The sequence below is a fragment of the Alligator mississippiensis genome, chromosome 12, assembly GCF_030867095.1.
Source record: "Alligator mississippiensis isolate rAllMis1 chromosome 12, rAllMis1, whole genome shotgun sequence".
Lineage (NCBI taxonomy): Eukaryota > Metazoa > Chordata > Crocodylia > Alligatoridae > Alligator > Alligator mississippiensis.
Window position 1 is genome coordinate 20,569,616 of NC_081835.1, and position 19,140 is coordinate 20,588,755.

At 40.2% G+C, this 19,140-nt stretch overlaps 1 protein-coding gene across 4 annotated transcripts in view; it reads right to left on the reverse strand.

The window, feature by feature from the left end:
* Window positions 1-19,140, reverse strand: part of FLNB (filamin B) — a 134,801-nt gene that overhangs the window by 3,363 nt on the left and 112,298 nt on the right. For all 4 annotated transcript variants that reach the window (XM_006272199.4, XM_006272201.4, XM_006272200.4 and 1 more), the window contains 12 exons: window positions 18,761-18,889; window positions 17,912-18,085; window positions 15,697-15,855; window positions 15,035-15,238; window positions 14,191-14,343; window positions 13,132-13,254; window positions 10,366-10,632; window positions 9,378-9,515; window positions 9,168-9,283; window positions 6,557-6,689; window positions 4,954-5,130; window positions 1,293-1,511 (listed from right to left, as the gene is read on the reverse strand). In XM_006272199.4, the coding sequence (XP_006272261.2) occupies window positions 1,293-1,511; window positions 4,954-5,130; window positions 6,557-6,689; window positions 9,168-9,283; window positions 9,378-9,515; window positions 10,366-10,632; window positions 13,132-13,254; window positions 14,191-14,343; window positions 15,035-15,238; window positions 15,697-15,855; window positions 17,912-18,085; window positions 18,761-18,889 (1,992 nt within the window). The remainder of the gene's footprint in view (window positions 1-1,292; window positions 1,512-4,953; window positions 5,131-6,556; window positions 6,690-9,167; window positions 9,284-9,377; window positions 9,516-10,365; window positions 10,633-13,131; window positions 13,255-14,190; window positions 14,344-15,034; window positions 15,239-15,696; window positions 15,856-17,911; window positions 18,086-18,760; window positions 18,890-19,140) is intronic.

Below are 19,140 nucleotides of genomic sequence, written 5' to 3' on the forward strand. Positions count from 1 at the left end.
CCAGAATTTAAATTAAGCCAACAGTGAATGAGACTAAATGTGGTGCCCATGTTCTTAAACGGAAAGAAAAAAAACCTTTACTAGGATCATGATAAAAACCAAAAGGCAGTGACAGGACAGTCTGAGCACTCATCCCACTCTTCTTTCAGGCTTCTTCCACAGTAGGAGGCAGCCAACTGAAAGCTCTTAAGTATACAGGTATCTAGCAGTTCTATGCACACTGCAAAAGTGACGGTTCAAGAAAATTAGACTCCTATTCTCTGCAAACTTTATTTTGATTTGCAGACTGGGTGCTAGTTATACTTGCAAGCTATTTATAATTATATGATACATAAAGCACTATTATAATAGGAAAAAATAGACTTATTCAGGATATATACACAGCCTAGGAGCCACCCGTCTGCTGAACTCTATATACTAACTAACATCTGCCATGCACTGTGAAAGCAATAGCAACCCAGTGCTTAAGCAAACACATGATATTTCAGTTTAAGGGTTAATAGAGTTCAGATTTCATGAAGTTTAGTTGACAGCTTAAGGGAAAGCATTGTTGTGCTCACGTCACTAAATGCCTTTGACTCGAGTCAACAGAAGAATGGGTGCACATTTGGAGCAACTCACTTGGAAAGCAAAAAGGTGCCCAAGTCTACAGCAGGGTAAAGAATGCGCACTTGTCTCAAGCCGTGTTGTCTTGAACATGGCAGCTTTACAGATGGGTCAGCCAAATCACTGGCAACATCAGAAATATAATCTTGCCTTCTGCATTAAACTAATTTCAAGCAGACAATGCAGGCACACAGTTTTACAGTATTAAATTAACAGCTTTAGAGTAACATTCTATGTAGTGCTCACTTTTCCTCAAGTTATTCTCTTTAGTTAATTGAACTCAAGGTATAATTAAATCAATGTGAGCTACCATCAAATATAGGTGTCTTATATAAGAACCATCAACAAAAACAAGTTATACTTTCAGAGCAAGGTCCAGTAAACAATGTATTTCTAAAAACTACAGTACATTTTACTCCCACCTCCTGTCTCATTTCTAATTCTTTCCCCATTTGCAGTTTGTCATTCAGTGAAGGACAAGCTATAAAAGTAGGTGCACATGTACTGTCCAAATATTTAACCTGCTTTGGGATAAGATCTCTCATCTAGAACACTAGTAGGAAAAATGCTTCGTCCCTCATGGTCAACACTAGATTCCAAAAACAAGATTGATAAGGTAGAAATCTCCACGGCAATCAAGGAAAGCTAGTTAGGAGTACCGACAATACTATAGTTAGTAATTTTACCTGTAACTTTGGCCTTGAAAGGGCTGCCCACTATGTGGTTAGGCCCTCCATATTTAATTCCAATAAGATAGTTTCCTGGTGCCATGGGTGTATACATCACTTGGTAACCCTCTGGAGTTTCCTGGCAGTCCATTTTGACTTTTGATGGTCCTTCAATTGTAACAGAGAGGGTACCTGGACCAGCTCTGGTTGTGTTTATGAAAAACTCTGACTGTAATCCTGAAAGGCAGTTCAGCACAAAAAACCAATCATTTCTCATGTTCTATTTGAATGCTACAATATTGGTACAATTATAAACAGGCATAAACCAGGAATTTATGATACCAAAAGGCAAGCCCAGTCCCATCTTCCAATTGGCATACTGAAGTCTTCTTTCTGAACTTCCAGTTATCTTGAACATAAAATAGACTAGAGACAGGAGGCAAGGATCCTGGGGCCCAGACACTACTGTCCCTCCAGGTTCACAATGAAAATTAACATTCATTCCAGCTTTATACCACCACAAGCAGCACTCTGCCCACTGAATGCATGTTGTTTTCAGAACGACTGCTCCAGACTTTATAATAAGAAGTTGCTGTTGCCACTTCCAATTCTTCCTTTGCCCATTTTCATGTGAGCAAGAAGCAAGGCAGCTATTTGAGAGCTTCAATGGAAAATAATTTTGGGTTTTTTTTCCTTTACCTAGCCCGTCAGCATTAGAAGTTTTGTATTTACAATGTTTGCATTCCTACTTGTAGCCTATGCTGAGGTGGCTTTGCTTCAGTGCTAGATAAGCATAACTTTTCTAATCATGCAGTGAGATTTTAACTGTAAACTTATTAGTGAAAGAGCTAAAGGTGGTTGGGAGGGAGAAGTGGGGCAGGGGGGAAGGAGTTGATGGGATAAGTGAATCATACATGATCAGGATAAACATTTGGAAACGGCTCTTACAAAATGGCAGGGTTGTTCAGACAGTCTGCCATAGTGGAAACAAACTTGATTTAATTGTACCTTGAGTTCAAAATAGTATATAATTTGTGTTAGCGGCAATAGTACAATGCCACTATCAAGGTAATGTAGAAAGCTTTCTTCAAAGAAGGCTTTCAGTCTTTCAGTAGACTACTGTCACCTTTGTATTTTTCAGTAATTACCATCTTGAAGCAGTTATGGCAGAGCTAACCATAAAAAAAAGTTGTTTAAAACATTCACAGAAACAGGAATGTTAAAAAGGCAACTAACAGACTATGAAGAGTGACTAGCGAGTGAAGCTATAGGGACTGCTATAAAAGCTTGGCAATAAATGGTGGAGAAAGTTTCTAATCCCCATTCTCCTCCAGTAGAAAGCAAACATGGTCAGCTGAACGTCTCTCCCAGCGACTGGCAGAACGCAGAAAGTCCAAGTTTCTGTGAAAACCACGAAGCCCATTTTAATCTGGTATGCAGCAACTAGTACTGGATTCTCCTAGAAAGGAGCCCCTGACTACTCCAACCCAATTCAAATATTGGATTACAGAGCATCTCTCACACATGCCATCAGGAAGACACAGATGGAATCAACCAACCTTCTCCAGGCACTCAGTGTAATTCCTATGTGGGGAAAATGCCTGGATATTAATGGCAGACATGTTGAACACCTACAGAACTGTACATTAAATAAAACTTCTTGCTTTCTACAGCAAACAAGTATCACCACCGGTCAGTCAGTGTCTCTTCATTCCCGGGAACACTTTTCCTGGGACCTTATCTTCCTTACCTTGAAGTAAAGAATTTACACCCACCAGCAAAAGAATTCATTTTTCTTTCTCTGCTTGCACATCTGAGTGTTACACCACTAACTGTCCCCCAGCATCCCACTGTTCTGCAAAAACCAGCAAATTCCAGGTAAAAGTAACATTTCCTTATTCACATGAAGCATGGTATAGGAAGTGATTGCTATATAAAAAAGGGACTAGTGAAGAATTTGCGGTTCATGCCTCCTAGTTAATCAGAAGTACTTCAAAAGCAACATTATTGTACAAAAATCCTGCCAGACTTGTTCCTGGAGTTTCCAGGCCAATATGAACAGTTTGGAATAGCCACAGTTTGATAAAGGGCCATTTGATCTCAATTCTCCAGAGCCAACTGATATATTTCAAATCACAAAAAACACCTTTATGGATGCAGAAAAATCCAACCTGGTCTGTCAGCAGCTAGCATCAAGGTAGGCTGTTTTATTTCCATGTGTTGAGCCAACCCACATATATAGCATGACTTTATGCCTCACTGGTAAGATTGCCAAGAACAGCATTAGCAGGCAATTGCTGCTATCTGCATTATACTTTTCCAGCAACAAGTTACTGTAGAGAATCCGCAGCAGGGGTAGAGAGAGAGAGAAGGGGGCTAGCAGTAGTGACATCGCTCTGCATATCAAAATGAAAAACTAGTTTTACTTGGCTACCTACCAGCATATATGGACAGTTTAAACAAGCAACCAAATATAAATCAAAATAGAAAGATACTCCAACATTTGTATTTGGTTAAGAAGGGTAAGGTAAGAAGCTGAATTCCAAAAAGGTACAGACACCTTTTTCATTTGAACGACTGTTTAAAAGAAACTGACAATATCTGGATAGATGGGAAGGCAAGGCAAGAACAGAAACACTGAAATGCCAGACTTTTATTAAAAAGGAATAGTTATGCAAAATTTTATGCAACCACTCTCTATCTTTCCTAATATACTATGCACAAGCTAGGAATGTCAGGTCTCCCTCCAACTCTTTCTACAGTATAAAGGCAGACATTTAAAAATTTTAAGCTTAATGTTAGAAGGCTGCACAAATGTGAACGGATGCTTGTAGGTGGTTCTCCACCAAAATAATTTGAGAAGTAGCTTAATGAGACTGGGTGGATGACCAAATCTAAGCAGACAGCCAATTGAATATTTGCATTCAGTACAGTTAAGAGAAGTTTCTGGAGACCCAAGTTTTCCTTTTTACAGGCTCATTATCCTACCTATAAACTGGCTAAAGTTAAAGTTTTGAAGTCTGATGGTTATAGGATGAACTGGCCTAAAAAAGGTTTATTTTATTTATTTTTTTTTACTAACAGGAATAGATGCCTATCCCTAGTGCAGGATTAAAAATAAATAAATAAATAAATAAATAAATAAATAAAATCAGTGAGTGACTATCCATGTATCCTCTAAAAGACTTGAACAGAGTTTTAAATGCCTTTTTAAAAGACCCCTTCGTCTTCTCTAGAGTTCTGCATACCTCATGTGTATGAGCTTCACATGTGGGAACGAAGCCAAAGCATTTCCAGAGCTCCGAGGGACCACCTAGGTTGAACTGAGCTAAGTTAAATTGGCACAGATCCTTCATGGAGTTGCTAACCTACTCCCATGAATTTGTGCTGCAGTAACCAATTTCCCAAAACGTATTAAAATACAATATCTTTGTAGTCTTGCAAATTGCTAGCTGCATCCTCCTACCTCTTGGGTCTTATGACCAGGCCAACAAAGGTAAAACAAGAGACACAGTTAGTTTAGCTGCCCAGACAGGGTGGAACAACATTTTAAGGCTTGGGATTAAAACAAATTACAAGATGTAGCTCCCTGAAAGAGCTAGGAGAGAATTATTCAGGTAAGCACTATACAAGAAATTAAAAGGTTAAAGAACCTTAGGAGAGAGGGAAAAAAAGTTACCTGTGATGCCACTCTCCAGGCCTGGCCCATATGCAGTAACAAGGGCTGGATTGCCTGCTTGTCCGGGCTCCCCAACTCTGACTTTAAAAGGACTACCCACAACATGGCTGCCATTAAATTTCACATCAATCGAGTGAATACCGTTTTCATGGGGGATGAAGCGAACAGCATATTTGTCTACAACAAAAAAAATTGCGTAATTGATCCAGGAATGATGCCAGTAAGAATATTAACACATAAGGATGCATTGCAATGCAAATACAGCTTTATAACATTTCAGTAAGCTTTGGCCCCATGACAGTCCGGTTCAGTTACACTAGTTATTCTTCTTTTGCATTAAGGTACGACTTCAACATTCCCGGTTAGGACAGCGAGGCTGTTAAGCATAATTTCCCTTATCTCGTTTACTTAGTGAGGGATCTTAACTGCCAGTTGCAGTGCACTGTACAAACACCCCCCCACACGTGTACATTTCTTCAGTCCTCTACTTCATGCATAAATTGAATTTTGACTTAGCACTTGGATACATGGACCCACAAATATATGCCTGAAAATAGAAGAACTAACAGGACTTAAAAGCTCAAAAACTTGGGATCCATTTTACACCTGGAAATGGGAAGCAGAATTCTTTGACTAAAATTTACTCTGTTGTGTAACTTTAGACATCGAAAAGTTTACATCTTGGAATTTCACATTTGATAGTCACTTAAATAGCATTTGTTTTATTTTCACATTAACCCCAGAGAGAAACTACTTGGCTTTTCATTGGCACTAGGATTTTACCTGTACTTTGGAAGGGGTCCCACTGAACTGAATTCAGGACCACATTCAAATCTCTGGGCATTGTAGATGAGAAATTATATAAACACAAGCAGCTTCTCCAGTGCCAATATTATTAAACATGCCAACACTACCAATTACTCTGTAAATCTAACATCATGTCTTTCCTGTAGTCATTAAAGATATGAGCCCAACTACTGCATAAGGAAAAACTTAAATCAATTAAGTGGATGTGACACTGAACTTTGAAGAACATCTCTATACAGAAATCTATAAAACATTAGCCAATGGACAACAGATTAAAAATAAAGCTTTCTTTAGAGCTATAAGAAGTTATTTGCCCTTTATAAATAATCTGTTTCTTTAAATCAGATTCAACTCATTTGTCCAAACCAAATTTTCGAGTAACAGTATGAAATTTATTTTATCACTAAAACGTAGCACTGGTATTCAATGCGTGTTGAAGACCTGCAGTAAAATCCCTTTCCCTGGAAGCACACTGCCAACTTCATTTTTATATTGCTTGAATTAAATTGATGAGGCAAGAACCCACACAACCCTGATTTTAAAGCTCCTTATTGTTACAATGCCAGGAAGTAGGCTCTCTCATCATTTGTCATCAAGTAACTTTTGTATCTTTTTTCAACATAGTAAATCAGAGCCATTCTGCTAACCAGCTACATTGTTACGCAAAGATAAAGGTCAGCTCGGGTGAATAAGGAAACTGGACTGTTCCTTTGGGTTATCATCGATTATGCACTGATATGCGGAAGTTTGTCCTGGTGTTGCAATGCACTGAGGTTTCATTCATACAAGTTCTTACCTGGCTCCAGTTCAGAAACATGACATTCTTCTACAGCTCCAGAAGGGCTATGGACTTTGGCATCAATCTTGCCCTTCGCTCCATTGAGCCTTATAGCAAAGGATGCTGGCTGATTAACTTTTAATCCAGACTCCTGAGAATGCAAGGTTCTGATTACCAAATTTCATTTTCAGTTGAGGCAGACCATTGTTAGACTCCTTACAGACAAAAACAGCTCTTGATTTAAAAATAGAGCACTAAGAATCAAAAGGCATAATCAGTCATTTGGCAGTCAAAACAAATACGTACGGCTCACAAGTGTAAGCAAGCTGGTAACGTTTTAAGAACTAGTAACTGAAACTAATTTATCTAGCGTTTCATAGATGTTAGGGGCCAGAAGGGACCTTACAGATCTCTGGATCCAGCCCCCCTGCACTTGGCAGGAAAGACTGCTGCGATCCAATGACCCCAGCAAGGTGGATGTCAAGATGCTTTTTGAAGATCGCCAGGGTGGGTGACTACCTCCTCTGGGGGAGCCTTTTCCAAACCCTCAGCACTCAACTTGTAAAGAAGTTTTTCCTCATGTCTAGCCCGAAGCAATCTTCAATCAGTTTATGCCCATTGTTTCTTGTCCTCCCCTGGGGGGCCTTGGTGAACTGATGCTCCCCCAGGCCCGTTAGATAAGGATGTCTTGAGAAGCCCAGTTATGCTTTCTAGAAAAACCTATCCAACAGTTTTCTTTATACTCATAACTGTCCTTAGTTTTGTACACCTAGTGTCCTGGTATGAAGTGACCGTTAATCCTTTTCCAAAGGAATCATGCATTGATATACCAAGTGGTATTTCCATTCTGTGGTGTGCAAGACAAGATGACTTAAACTATACCTCTATTTTGACTGTTATTTCAAGATTAGTTCAGGAAAGACTCAATCCAGTTATAAAAGTACACGGTTTTTCTCTTTACATGTACTGCAAGATGCTATATTTAGTGTACCAGTCTTAGATGACAATATTTAAAACATTGAACCGACATTATTCCAGGCCAGACCAATGTTAGAAGCCTGAAAGCCAAATCTCAACTATGCATGCTTCATAGTTGTTATAATACAGCAGGAAATGTGTTCATGCAAAGAGCATACTGTACCTGTTCTTGTTTAGAGATCCTGAAGAGGGGAATAAATGCAACTGAACAGCATTTAAAATACAATTTAAGTTAGGTTGTGTACCCATGAGAAGGCTAATACACCCCGATACTGTTCTTTGAACAGCTTGTGCCAAACATTCAGCTTTATCTCCCTCTTCAGGTCTTCATTAATTGACAAGAGCATTCCTGCCAAAAGTCTTTAAATGAAACACAAGAAAAACATCCATACCAAAGTGACTAATTAACGCCCTTGTAACTCCTTGAATAGCAAATGCTAAAGAACTATTACTAGCACATTAGGTGTCAGCGTTTTTGCTATGTAAAATGATAATTAAAATTCTGAAGTCTAACCAAAACCTAATTAAACCAAGGAAGAAAGAAGGCTCAAGTCCCTCCCACACCAAAGACCCTCTAAATAAAGTGATTCTCAACTGAAGTGCCAGGCCACCAGACCTTTTGAAGGGTGCCTTGAGGTGCGAGATGAGCACAGGCTTAGGCCTGTCCCCACTGCAAGGAAGTTAGCACTAATCTATAAACCATTTTTTGAAATTGGGTGGCACTCAGTTCACAAGCATTATGAAAGGCTGCCTCAAGTCCAAAAACATTGAGAACCACTGCCCTAACTTAACTGGGTAAACAGAGCTATAACATGAACTCCTGGATGCAACAGACACTTGCTGACTACTAGTACAGTGGTATAGCATGTTAAAGCCTGGGTTCTCAGTCTCGTTTTTAGCTTGCCTGATTTTTTAGGTTTAAGTCAGATCTTTAATGTTATGTGTATTAAAAATACACATAACCACAAAAAAAATGCATAAGTTGGTAAGTATAACAGATGAGCCCAGAATGACTACAAAGCTGGAATTCACTCTTGGAGATTTGCTGCTGTTTTTGAACGATTTGAGCTGCAAGTTTGTGGTTTTATGACGTCGGCACATGAATGAATTACTACCTTGAAGTCACTCTGGGGCCCCATCAATTTGCCCACATGAATCCTTAGAACAACTCTTAAGTAGAGGCCTGATTAAGTTCATCTGCTCTGTCTTGCCTGTTTAGTCACAGCTTTTAGACATATTTGCCTACAAATCTACTCCCCCACCCCATGAACAGAATGGCTAATCACCCATTTATAAGACAGTAAGAGGCTACAAAGGCTCATGAGTAAACCATCTTGGGAATCAGAGATGACTCCATTGCAGAGTCACTGCTTCCCTTTTAGTGAGATTTCTGGGGATTACCCAAATGTTAGGAACTGAAGCATAAGCATGCACCACTTACACTTGAAACCAACTGTCCAAAGGAGATTTCTAGCTATATGTTCCTTCAAAACAGGACAGTTCAAGGGTTGCAAGCCATTTCTAGCTACAAATTTCAAAGTAGGGATTATCACCTAATAAATTAAATAGTAGGACCATTTTAGCCTCTGAGAACAAGGACGAAAATCAGTCAGCCTGTGGTAAATTATGAAGATGTTTCCTTATGTCTCACCTGAAGGCTGGTGACAGTGAGTCTGCGAGCATCATCTGAAGGAGCGATGACAGGAACGAGGTAGGGGCTTTCTGGAATATGGTCATCATTGAACTTTATGGACACCTCATAGTTACCTGGAAGAAAACAGGACAGTATTTAAGATGAGCCCCAGAATGTAGCTAAGGAAATTCAGACGCAATTTCAGTAGAATTTAGTTTTGGTACATACCAGGTTCTTGAACTACGTATGATACGCCACAGGATCCATCTTTATGATCCTCAAATGCAATATCCGCTTTACTCGGACCTTCTACAGCAATAGAGAGTCCTCCAGCTCCAGCTTCTCTTGTCCATATGCTGAACTCGGCTGTTGAATCATACAAGAGTTCTTATTTGAAAAAAAGTTACATGACAACTTGGAGTACACCGTTCCTACACAGTGGCATGGTAGAGTATATGTAGGTATCAGGGAAATATTGCTTACATACAGTATGGGTTAAGATACTGACAGGATGAACAGTAAAGATTCTTCATCAAGATTAATAAAGGATGTATAAGCATCACAGCTAATTATCAGGAGACCAGCTTTAGTGATGCTCATCACATTTTTCCAGCTGAAGCCCAACCTTAAAGTTTATTCTAGCCTAGTGTTTAACACACAGACATTTTTTATTTTTTATTTTTTTTAAGTTCCTTGTTTCCATCTACATTTGTTAAGCTGTGATAGTGACATCCTTTGGAAACTGTGTGCATTCTTTAGTACAGATTTGCTATATGGGTGATAAACTGAGTAGAACCACTAAAGTTGTGCAAGCATAACCCATTTTTCACCACTGGCTGCCTGTATTAGGCATTTGTACCAGTGTAGCATGCCTATCCATTTCCCCAGCCTAAAAAGGTCCACAATAAACCTATATTACTCATGGCATGTTTTTGGAAGACTGAATTTTAAAGCTGAAGATTTAAAATAAAACCAGCCTTGTCCACACATGAAATACAGCTGTGTTATTTTCCTTAGCTTGCATTTCTCAGCTGAATACCACAAGAACATAAAACAATGCAGCAACATCACAATTTTAGCTCTAATTGAGCCACTGAACTACACAGGAATTTGAAGAGTCAGTTTCTGCAGTGTCAGCATTACCCAGCGCATTGTTACAGAGCAACGTACTCAGCGTCTCTGCTCCTGAGAGGGAAGAGAACTCTGGAATTCTTACCTGGGATACCTGCTTCTCCTCTCTCAAGTCCTGGACCCCCAGCTCGGACTTTATGAGCTCCTCCTTCACCGAGTGGCCCAACAGTGAACTGGAAGGGACTGCCAGGCACTGGCTGACCTCTGTATCTGACATCGACAGTGTGGACCCCCATTTCTTGTGGTACGAAGCGGACACAGTATGTGTTTTTATCAACTTCAACTATTTCTGCATTAGAAGTTCTTCCAGAGGGGCTCATTACCTGGGCTGTCATATCACCACTATCAATTTCTAAACAGAAAGCCAGAGATTAGCAAGTCACTAAAGCAGCCAAGCTGAATATTAAAAGCAAAATATGAAAGCCAATGGAAGTTCAGTCTCACTCCTCGCTGGATGGGTTTTCAGTTGCCCAAAATGCAAGCAAACCTACTACTGAAGATTTGAATAAAACAAAACACACAGATAATACTTGGCATTCAAGTGGGTCTGTGCATCCATGCTCAGTTTTACCAAGGCCATGCAGACCCACATACCAATAATCTACTCCTCATCTAGAGAGCTCATGCTGCTATGCAAGCATGACTATCATTTATCAAAACCACCAGTGGTATCAAACTGATATCACTAAGGCCAAAAACAGACATTCAATTAAAAAGGCACAATGGGATCAAATCCATGATCACAACAGCTGTGCCATACACCACACATGCATGGCAGGAGACAGAATTGTGGGACTGGGGATCAGATCCTAGTCGCACCATGTTTTCAGTGCAGGGGGAGCCCAGGATCCTGCACTAACATGTATCAAGCCAGGTGCTTAGTGCTCCTGTGGCCTGGAGCACTGATTATCATGGGCTCCACGTTCAATTTATGGGAACCAGCTACAAGAGTTATTACATTTTGTAAAACAGTTTTCTGGGTTATTCCCTGGTTTAGTGTACTGTTAAATGGAATGAACACATGGCCGGGTTACTACAAGCTAAATAACTAGTTAATCATGGCATATGTGTAATGTCTGCCAGAAGCCCAAGTGATCCCAGTCTCCCTGACCGGGGTTCAGGATGCACTTCTTCCATCGTTGTTGGCTTACCAGTATAGGAAATACTAAAACTGAACTTTCACATCTGATGTCCTGCCTGACAGCCTAGACCTAGAGCAGAAAGTTATCTGTGGCCTTGCTTGTTCAGCAGAACAAAAACACTTGGTCTAGAAAAAAAAAGTGGGGAATAAGGCATTATGAACTCTACTCATGATTGTAGACAGCTCTTTAAAAATGGCTGATCAGGACAGCTGATTTTTGAAGAGTTAAATTTACAAGGCTTCTACAGTTTTAACCAGCAAGTCATTTAACAGCATCTAAACAGTTATTCTTTCGGGGCAGGGGGAGAAGCAGGAAATTATTATTCAAATGCTACTGCACTGCAAAAGCCATGCATGATTAATCAAAGCATATAAGATTCAAAGCAGCATTTTGCAGTATTAATTTTATCAAACCAAGCAATCAATATTGTTGGAACAAGTTTAGAACATTGTTTAACCTAAACCATCTAAAATAATGCATTAGTTCACCATAAGAAGAGTTATTTCTTACTTTCAAAATTTAAGTAAACAGTGTTGATACACTTTAAAAACAGGGCTGTGTTATGATTAATCATTAATGGCCTTGCAGTCCTTTTCCTGATTAGAGTGAAATTTGTTTGCACAGTTAGCTTTTACTAAAATCTCTGGAAGTATCCTACATTAAGCTTCTGCTTATTGAACATTTTCTTTTTAACATGGCAACTGTTAAAGGAATTTATGCAAGGCATACCAGGTAGTTAAAAAATGAGCACATTGCCAACCTCTGACTCCACATGCCCAGTGCTAAAACACACCCTCCATCCTTACAGAACCTGCATTGTACAAATCAAGCTGCTCTGGACCCAAAAGACAAACTGATGGGCAAATACAGCTCCTGACACCAATTGGTCCATCCATGACAACAGGACACCAAGGTCCTCTCAATTGAGTCTGATGATTATTCTTCAGCTCAGCAAACATAAGAGTGGAATTTGACTGGTAACAGAAGTGAGAAAGTTTCTCCAGAGATGTAGCCAATTGGAACCAAGCAACTAAGAAAAGGCAATAAGGAAATAAAGTGGGAAGGGGGGAAGAAAGAGAAAAAAAGACATGAAAGGAGTTAAGGAAGTCAGAATACAGCGGTTTTAAAAAGTTTTTGTAGTAGAAGTGGTAAATTTAAGCAAGCATGCAGTACTGCTACAGTAACCAAGCCCAACCTTTAAAACACCCAACCTTGTTAGTATAAAATGAGCATTTAAATGCCATTTGCTCAATGAGGAACCTCACTGATCATTTTCCCATACCACGTTTTTGCAAATACCAAGGAAGTGATAAAAAGGATGCAAAGATTGGTCACACCTAGTCAGTTTTGACAGTCTACACTACCCTCACATTTGCTAGTGGGTAAAGCAAGAACTCAAATTTGTACAGAGCTGCCTCCCAGCTCATTGTATACTGTGCTTGATGGCTTGATTTTACCCATGAAACTGCTTATTCCTTCATTTGGAAAACATTAACAATATTACTTTTTCATACCTGTAATGTATTTCAGTTGCATCATTAAGATAAGTTGTTTTCACCCCTAACAACATGTCCAATAAGTCAACATTTGAGATTAAATTTCTTCCCACTACATTATACCTACTGGGCTTGGACAAAGTGAAGCCCTAACCACAGAAGATGAGAAAGCCTACACTTAAGTAGGCTCATATAGTGAGTGACCTAGTTTACCTGGTATTTTTAAGTTAAGATCACATATGCTTCCAACAGTTGCTACAGAGGGAGCCTGTCTTGTACGTGTGATACTCTCTTTCACTCTTCCTTCACCACTTATTTTCACAGTAAATGGACTACCTGTAAGAAGCACAGCAAGTAATTTCTTCTTGGGTAAATATTTGACAGATTGTAAACCTAAGGGTAGGACTGAAACAAAAGTTTCCTTATACTTTTAGTTAGCATAACATATTTGACATTCAGGAGACATTTAGCTGATAGGTAGCCAAAGTAAACATGATAAATGCATATAACCTGCATTGCTAAGTTTTGGCCCTTTACTCCTCATATTGAACAGTAAAGCATCTAAAAAAAGAGTTCACTTTTCCATATTATATTGGTACCACTTGCTAAAAACCCCATATAGTATTGAAGATATAACAAAATTAATAGTAATGCTTTTTGGATGCTCTCCAAGAAGGACCACCCTAGTTTTTTTCAGGGACAAAGGGGAAAAAAAGTGCATGCACGCAAACCCTAGTCTTAGGGAGGAAGCTATTACTCTCACATATTCAAGTTTCTTTCATCAAGCCCCGCCAAGCTCTGAAGCAGTCTGTAGAAGACTGACTAGCCTCTTAACTGAGCACTGTCTCAAAGTACTGGCTCCATCAGGATTACATTTTTACTAGTACGCAGCTTGAATTCAAAGGAATTTAATCCAGGGGAGTAAAGTCCCAAGCATATTTTCCCTTTATTTTGCTGCCATTAGGCTTGAGGAAGAGTCTTGGACATACTGGCCGTGTCCTGGTTGAAGCAGGAATTTGGGCCCGAGTCAAGCCAGGACCCACGTATTAATTACACTCGCCCCCTATAGTCTCAGCCAAGATTTTAATCCCCTTATCATCACTGTGACACTAAAGGTTGCAATGGATTAGTCAATGTAACCAGAGATGCAGAGCACTTTTTCCCTTCAAGGTGTTACTTAATAATGGCCCGTCTCAAAACAGGAAGGTCTAGACGTCCCTCCGATTTATAGCATAGGGAAAGTATGTGACGGGCTCTGTTACGTTCTCTTACCTGGAATGTGCTCATCTGCAAATTTAGTAGATACTATGTACACACCAGGTACAGTTGGAAAATATGACACTTTGCAGGTTCCATCTTCAAGATCTTCTGTTTGAATATCTACCTTGCTAGGTCCTTCAACTGCCAATGAGATTCCACCATAACCTGCAATGTATTAGTTAGCTTAGTCCCAGGTACGTTCCAACTGAGTTTGGAACAAAGCTTCACAGTGAGACAAGATTAAAACATTCAAAACCTTGGAAGCCGATTTTCACAGCAACTGATGCAGCATTTCAGCACAGGATGTAATAGTCACAAAACTTTAAGGATGGTTCTAGGCACGTGTGACCCAGACACATATGACCCTACTGTGATTACTCTAAGAATGGAGAGATAAATAAGCATTAAAATGCCATGATGTTGAGTGGAAGTAGTTTCAGGTGTATTTGGATCTTGGGAAGTAACTAGCAGTTTATGGGAAAAAAAAGTCTCAACTTCTAGAGAAGTTAGCTTTAGAGCTGGCTTCTAGTATACTAGAATGCAGTCTCTTCATACAAAAGGTAAAATTTTTAAATTAATGGTACTAACTATTCAAGCATGCGAGAATCTACACCCAATTCACATTTTGCAGTTAAACAACTCAGTGTTTGTTGCTTTAGGACAAGAGTCCCAGTGATCCTGAGGAGGGGAGAAGGGAGGCACCAGAATGCTTTTGGTCTAGCTAATCCCAATTATTGCATAAAAATTGTGGGAAATTGAGAACTGAGATATGGCATTGACCAAAACGGTTCATTTTCCTTCTCAGGAAAATGTTCTGAAGCACCATTACAAAACAGATCCTCCACATGGTACTAACCTGCATCCCTTGTATCTACAATGAAGTCACACATCTCAAACGTGCGTCCTTCTGTCAAGCCACGTCCCGAAACTCTTGCTCTGCTGGCATCTCCTATCTCAGACTGGACCACCATGATGGTTACAGGGCTGTTTGCCACATGGCTACCATTCTTCTTAATACTGACAAGGTGTTCTCCTACTTCCCGTGGAATGAATGAGATGCCTGTGGGACAGCATGAGAGTACAAATAAGGCAAGGTGATTAATTGTCTTAAAGTGTCACAGAGTTACCTGACAGATCAAGCAGCCTTGCAGTTGGAATGTAAATTAGCCTTTATTCTTAAGGACTCTTAGTCACAGGGCCAATGGGGAGGATTCCATGCATCCAAGAGGATGGATTTACTGGTGGTGCCACCATGCCAATGGTAGTACTTGTGCCTCAACCACAATTTAGCACACCATGTAAATAGTGAGCCAGAAGGCCAGCCTCCCTGGCCATTCTGTCCCTGGCTGCTGCAGCAGCCAAACAAATGACAACTGACATTTGAGACCTGCATATTTGGTATGGTGGTAAGTCAGCAGTAACTGGAAAAAGCTATTATTTTGCATGGTATGGGGGAGTAGGTGCAGGGGTGGGGGGGGTGTGGAAAACCCATGTGAAATGCACAGACTGCAACATTACCAATGTGGTTATTGGGTAGCCTTTTCAGAAGGCAAGGCTCATCACGACCAGACGGAGCTTTAATACTAGCTGTTAAGAGACTCAGATCTGTCTCATTAATGTCCAGCAAGAAGTCAGCAGCAGAACCAAGTTTAACTTGGGACCGTCTCCTGTTGTCATCTATGGAAAGAACAGAAAATTCTTGTGAGCATGATGTATTACTAGATTTAAAAAACACAACCCCTCCCCCCCCCCCAAAACCAAACCAAAACAAAAACAGGCCAGCAGTCTGCCAGACTAAATGTATTTAAGCACACAGTTCACCTGGCTTTGTTCTGTTTTATCATTTGAGAGCTCACACTCATTGAGAAGTACTTTCAAACCGGACATAAGTTAGTACAAACTGCCTAAAATTGACTTAGTCTCTAGATAAGTAACAAGTACAGAAGAACCTCCATCCTATTTGCTTCCTAAATAAGTTACAATATATCTATTTTTTCCCCAAAGAAAGGATGGAATTCCAGCCTCCTAAGTAGTAACAGAACTTGTATAACTACAAAATAACCAAAGGATTTTTTCTGTTCAGCCTGGCAACGCTTGAAGGAGCCAATTAACGTTACATAGTTGTTGTGCAAAGATGCAGAGCTTTAAGCTCAGAGCACCTATATACTCAGCTTCTGAGCAAATGTAGGACCTGGCAGCCTGATCTAGAGGCCTCCCTTCATCCTTTTTAACACATTAACCAATGTGGAATTGAAATTCCAGTATGTTTGGTACCAAACACTGAATGAGATCAAGTTACTAGCCTTAGGTACAGGCTTAGGATCATAAGCAGGTAGGGCTGGAAGGGACCACACAAGATCTAGTCAGGCCTGTTCAGGGAAGGATCATCCCCAACTAAACCATCCCAGCCAATCATCTGTCCAACCTGCTCCTAAAACTTGCCAAGGATAGAGATTCAACAGCTCCTCTGGGTAGCCTGTTCCAATGCTTGACCACCTTCACAGGTCTGAAAGATCCTCCTAATTGCCAACCTAAAGCTTCCTACATTGCAGCTGGAGGCCATGGCTCCCAGTCCCATCCCCTACAGCCAGAGAGAAAAATCCATCACTGTACTCTCATTGCCCTTCAGGTATTTGATAACATGCTTCAAATCCCCAATCTAGTCTTCTTTAGACCAAATAACCCTAATTCTTTCAGCCTTTCCTCATAAACCTTGCTTCCTAGGCTCATATACAGCTTATGGTCTACCAAAACCAACAGGTCCTTCTCTGTAATAGTGCAACCTAGCTGGTCATCCTCAGCCAGCATTTGTGCATGCAATTATTCTGCTGGGCGGCATTTTGCTGCAGATGGTCTGTGTCTGCACCCTAGCCCTGCCTTGCAGTGTCTGGAATTCCACCTAACTAGGTGTCATCCACAAAATTCTCAGTCTGCACTCGATCCAATCATCCAGATAATTAATGATGATACTGAGTAATACCAGAACAAAGAGACCCCTGGGGAACCACACTTAGTAGCTCCTCCCAACTAGACAGTGAGCCACTGATGACTACTCACTGAGCACAATGATTCACTCATTATGTAACCATGTCACAGTACTTCCATCTAATCCATTTCCTTAGTTTGTTAACGAGAACGTTGTGGGAAGATTACACCAAAAGCCTAGCTGAAGTCCCCTGCTCTCCCTGCATCCAACAGAGCCTGTGTCAACTTATCATAGAAGGAAATCAGGTTGGTCAGGTATGACTTACTCTTGGTAACCCATGCTGGCTGTTCTCCTCTAGGTGCTTTAAAATGGATTCTTTAATGACTTGCTCCATGATCTTTCCAGGTATCTTTTTATGCTGACTAGTTTATAATCCCCTGGGGCTCTTTCTTCATTTCCCTTACTTAAAAGATGGGCACTATATTAGCCCTTTCTGATCATCCAGGACTCCACCCAACCTCCATGACTTCAAGAGGACAGCTCATGACTCTGAAATTACCTCTACCAATTACTTCAGTACCCTAGGGTGCATGCCATCCAGCCCATCTACCATACATAAGAAAGCTATTCCCAACGAACTCCAAGAATTTGCTGAACCTATGTCTCTGAACATTGGATTGGCCTGATGTCTTGAAGCGAAACTCCTTAAGTGGGACTCTCTCTATTGCAATGTTATTGTACTGAAAACCAACCATCTGTAGCTCCTTCTGAGGCAGTTAGGAATTTGTTACACTGTGTCCTTCATACCTGTGATTTTGGCAGTGAAAGGACTGCCTGGGATATGCTTGTCATTGTATTTGACTATTATGCTGTAATCTCCAGGTAGGGTGGGCAAGTAAGTAACCGTGCAAGTGCCATCCTTGTTATCAATGCAGCTAATCTCTGCTTTTGAAGGTCCTTCAATGGCCAAGTCCAGTCCACCTAGTACAAGAATAATTGTTAATGCCATCACCTGATTCAAGTTTAAACACACTTGGAAGGAGGCTCTCTTTATAGGAAGAGGGATCAGTGGCAGAGATAGGATGTATTCACCCAATAAGTAATGAAGCTGCAAACTGCAACTTTTACCCTTCCAGAAAAAAAACAAAACCCCCAAAACCATTAGCAATATATTCGGCTACAGCCAACTAGAAACCATAGCAGGGCTTCATTTAATCCACTCCATTTGCCTAATGAAAGAAACAGAATTTACTTTAAAAAGACAGTTTGTTACCTAGGGAATTAAGTTTCTATACCTGAAGATTCTTTTAGCTAGACATTTCATCTTCACATCACTACCTGAACAAATAATTTCAGACCCCTGTCTTTGCTCTGCTGTATAGAAGTTATGATCCAGCAAAATAAGGTTTGGCTGGAACAAGTTTACGTATGTTGAGTCTTCAATTTTCCATTACAAAAAAAATTTATCAAATGGTCTACTGCTTAACTTCAGCAGGCAGGGTAGATATGCATCTTTATAGGCTAATGAAAAAGATGTGTACACACCCCCCCCCCCCCAACTTCAGTATTCACTTTGAGGGATGTACTATGTACACGAGGGTTTACTGACTATATCTGTGTGTTTGAACCTAGGCAAGGAAAGAAGTGTCATCTTACCTTCTCCAGCATCTTCTGTGACAATAGTAAAAGTTGCTGGTTTATTTGCTACACCATAAATGAGGCCAGGACCATAAGCAGACACATTTCCACTGTTCGGATAGTTCACATAGAACTGTAATGGGCTCTCTAGGAAGAAAAAGCAAGCACAAAAGAATAATCACATTTTTAGGATTGAAAAGGCCTTCGTTGAACTGCATTAAAATTCTCCAAACAAAACAAAGGGTTTAAGCCACTGAATAAATCCACAGCTTGACAAGATCCTAACCTTCCTAAGATCATTTGATACCAGTACTTCTGGAGAACCTTATTTTTTATCAGTAAATATATATCGGAAAGTCTGCTAGACCACTATAATGGTTTACAAAACAGGGGTGTGT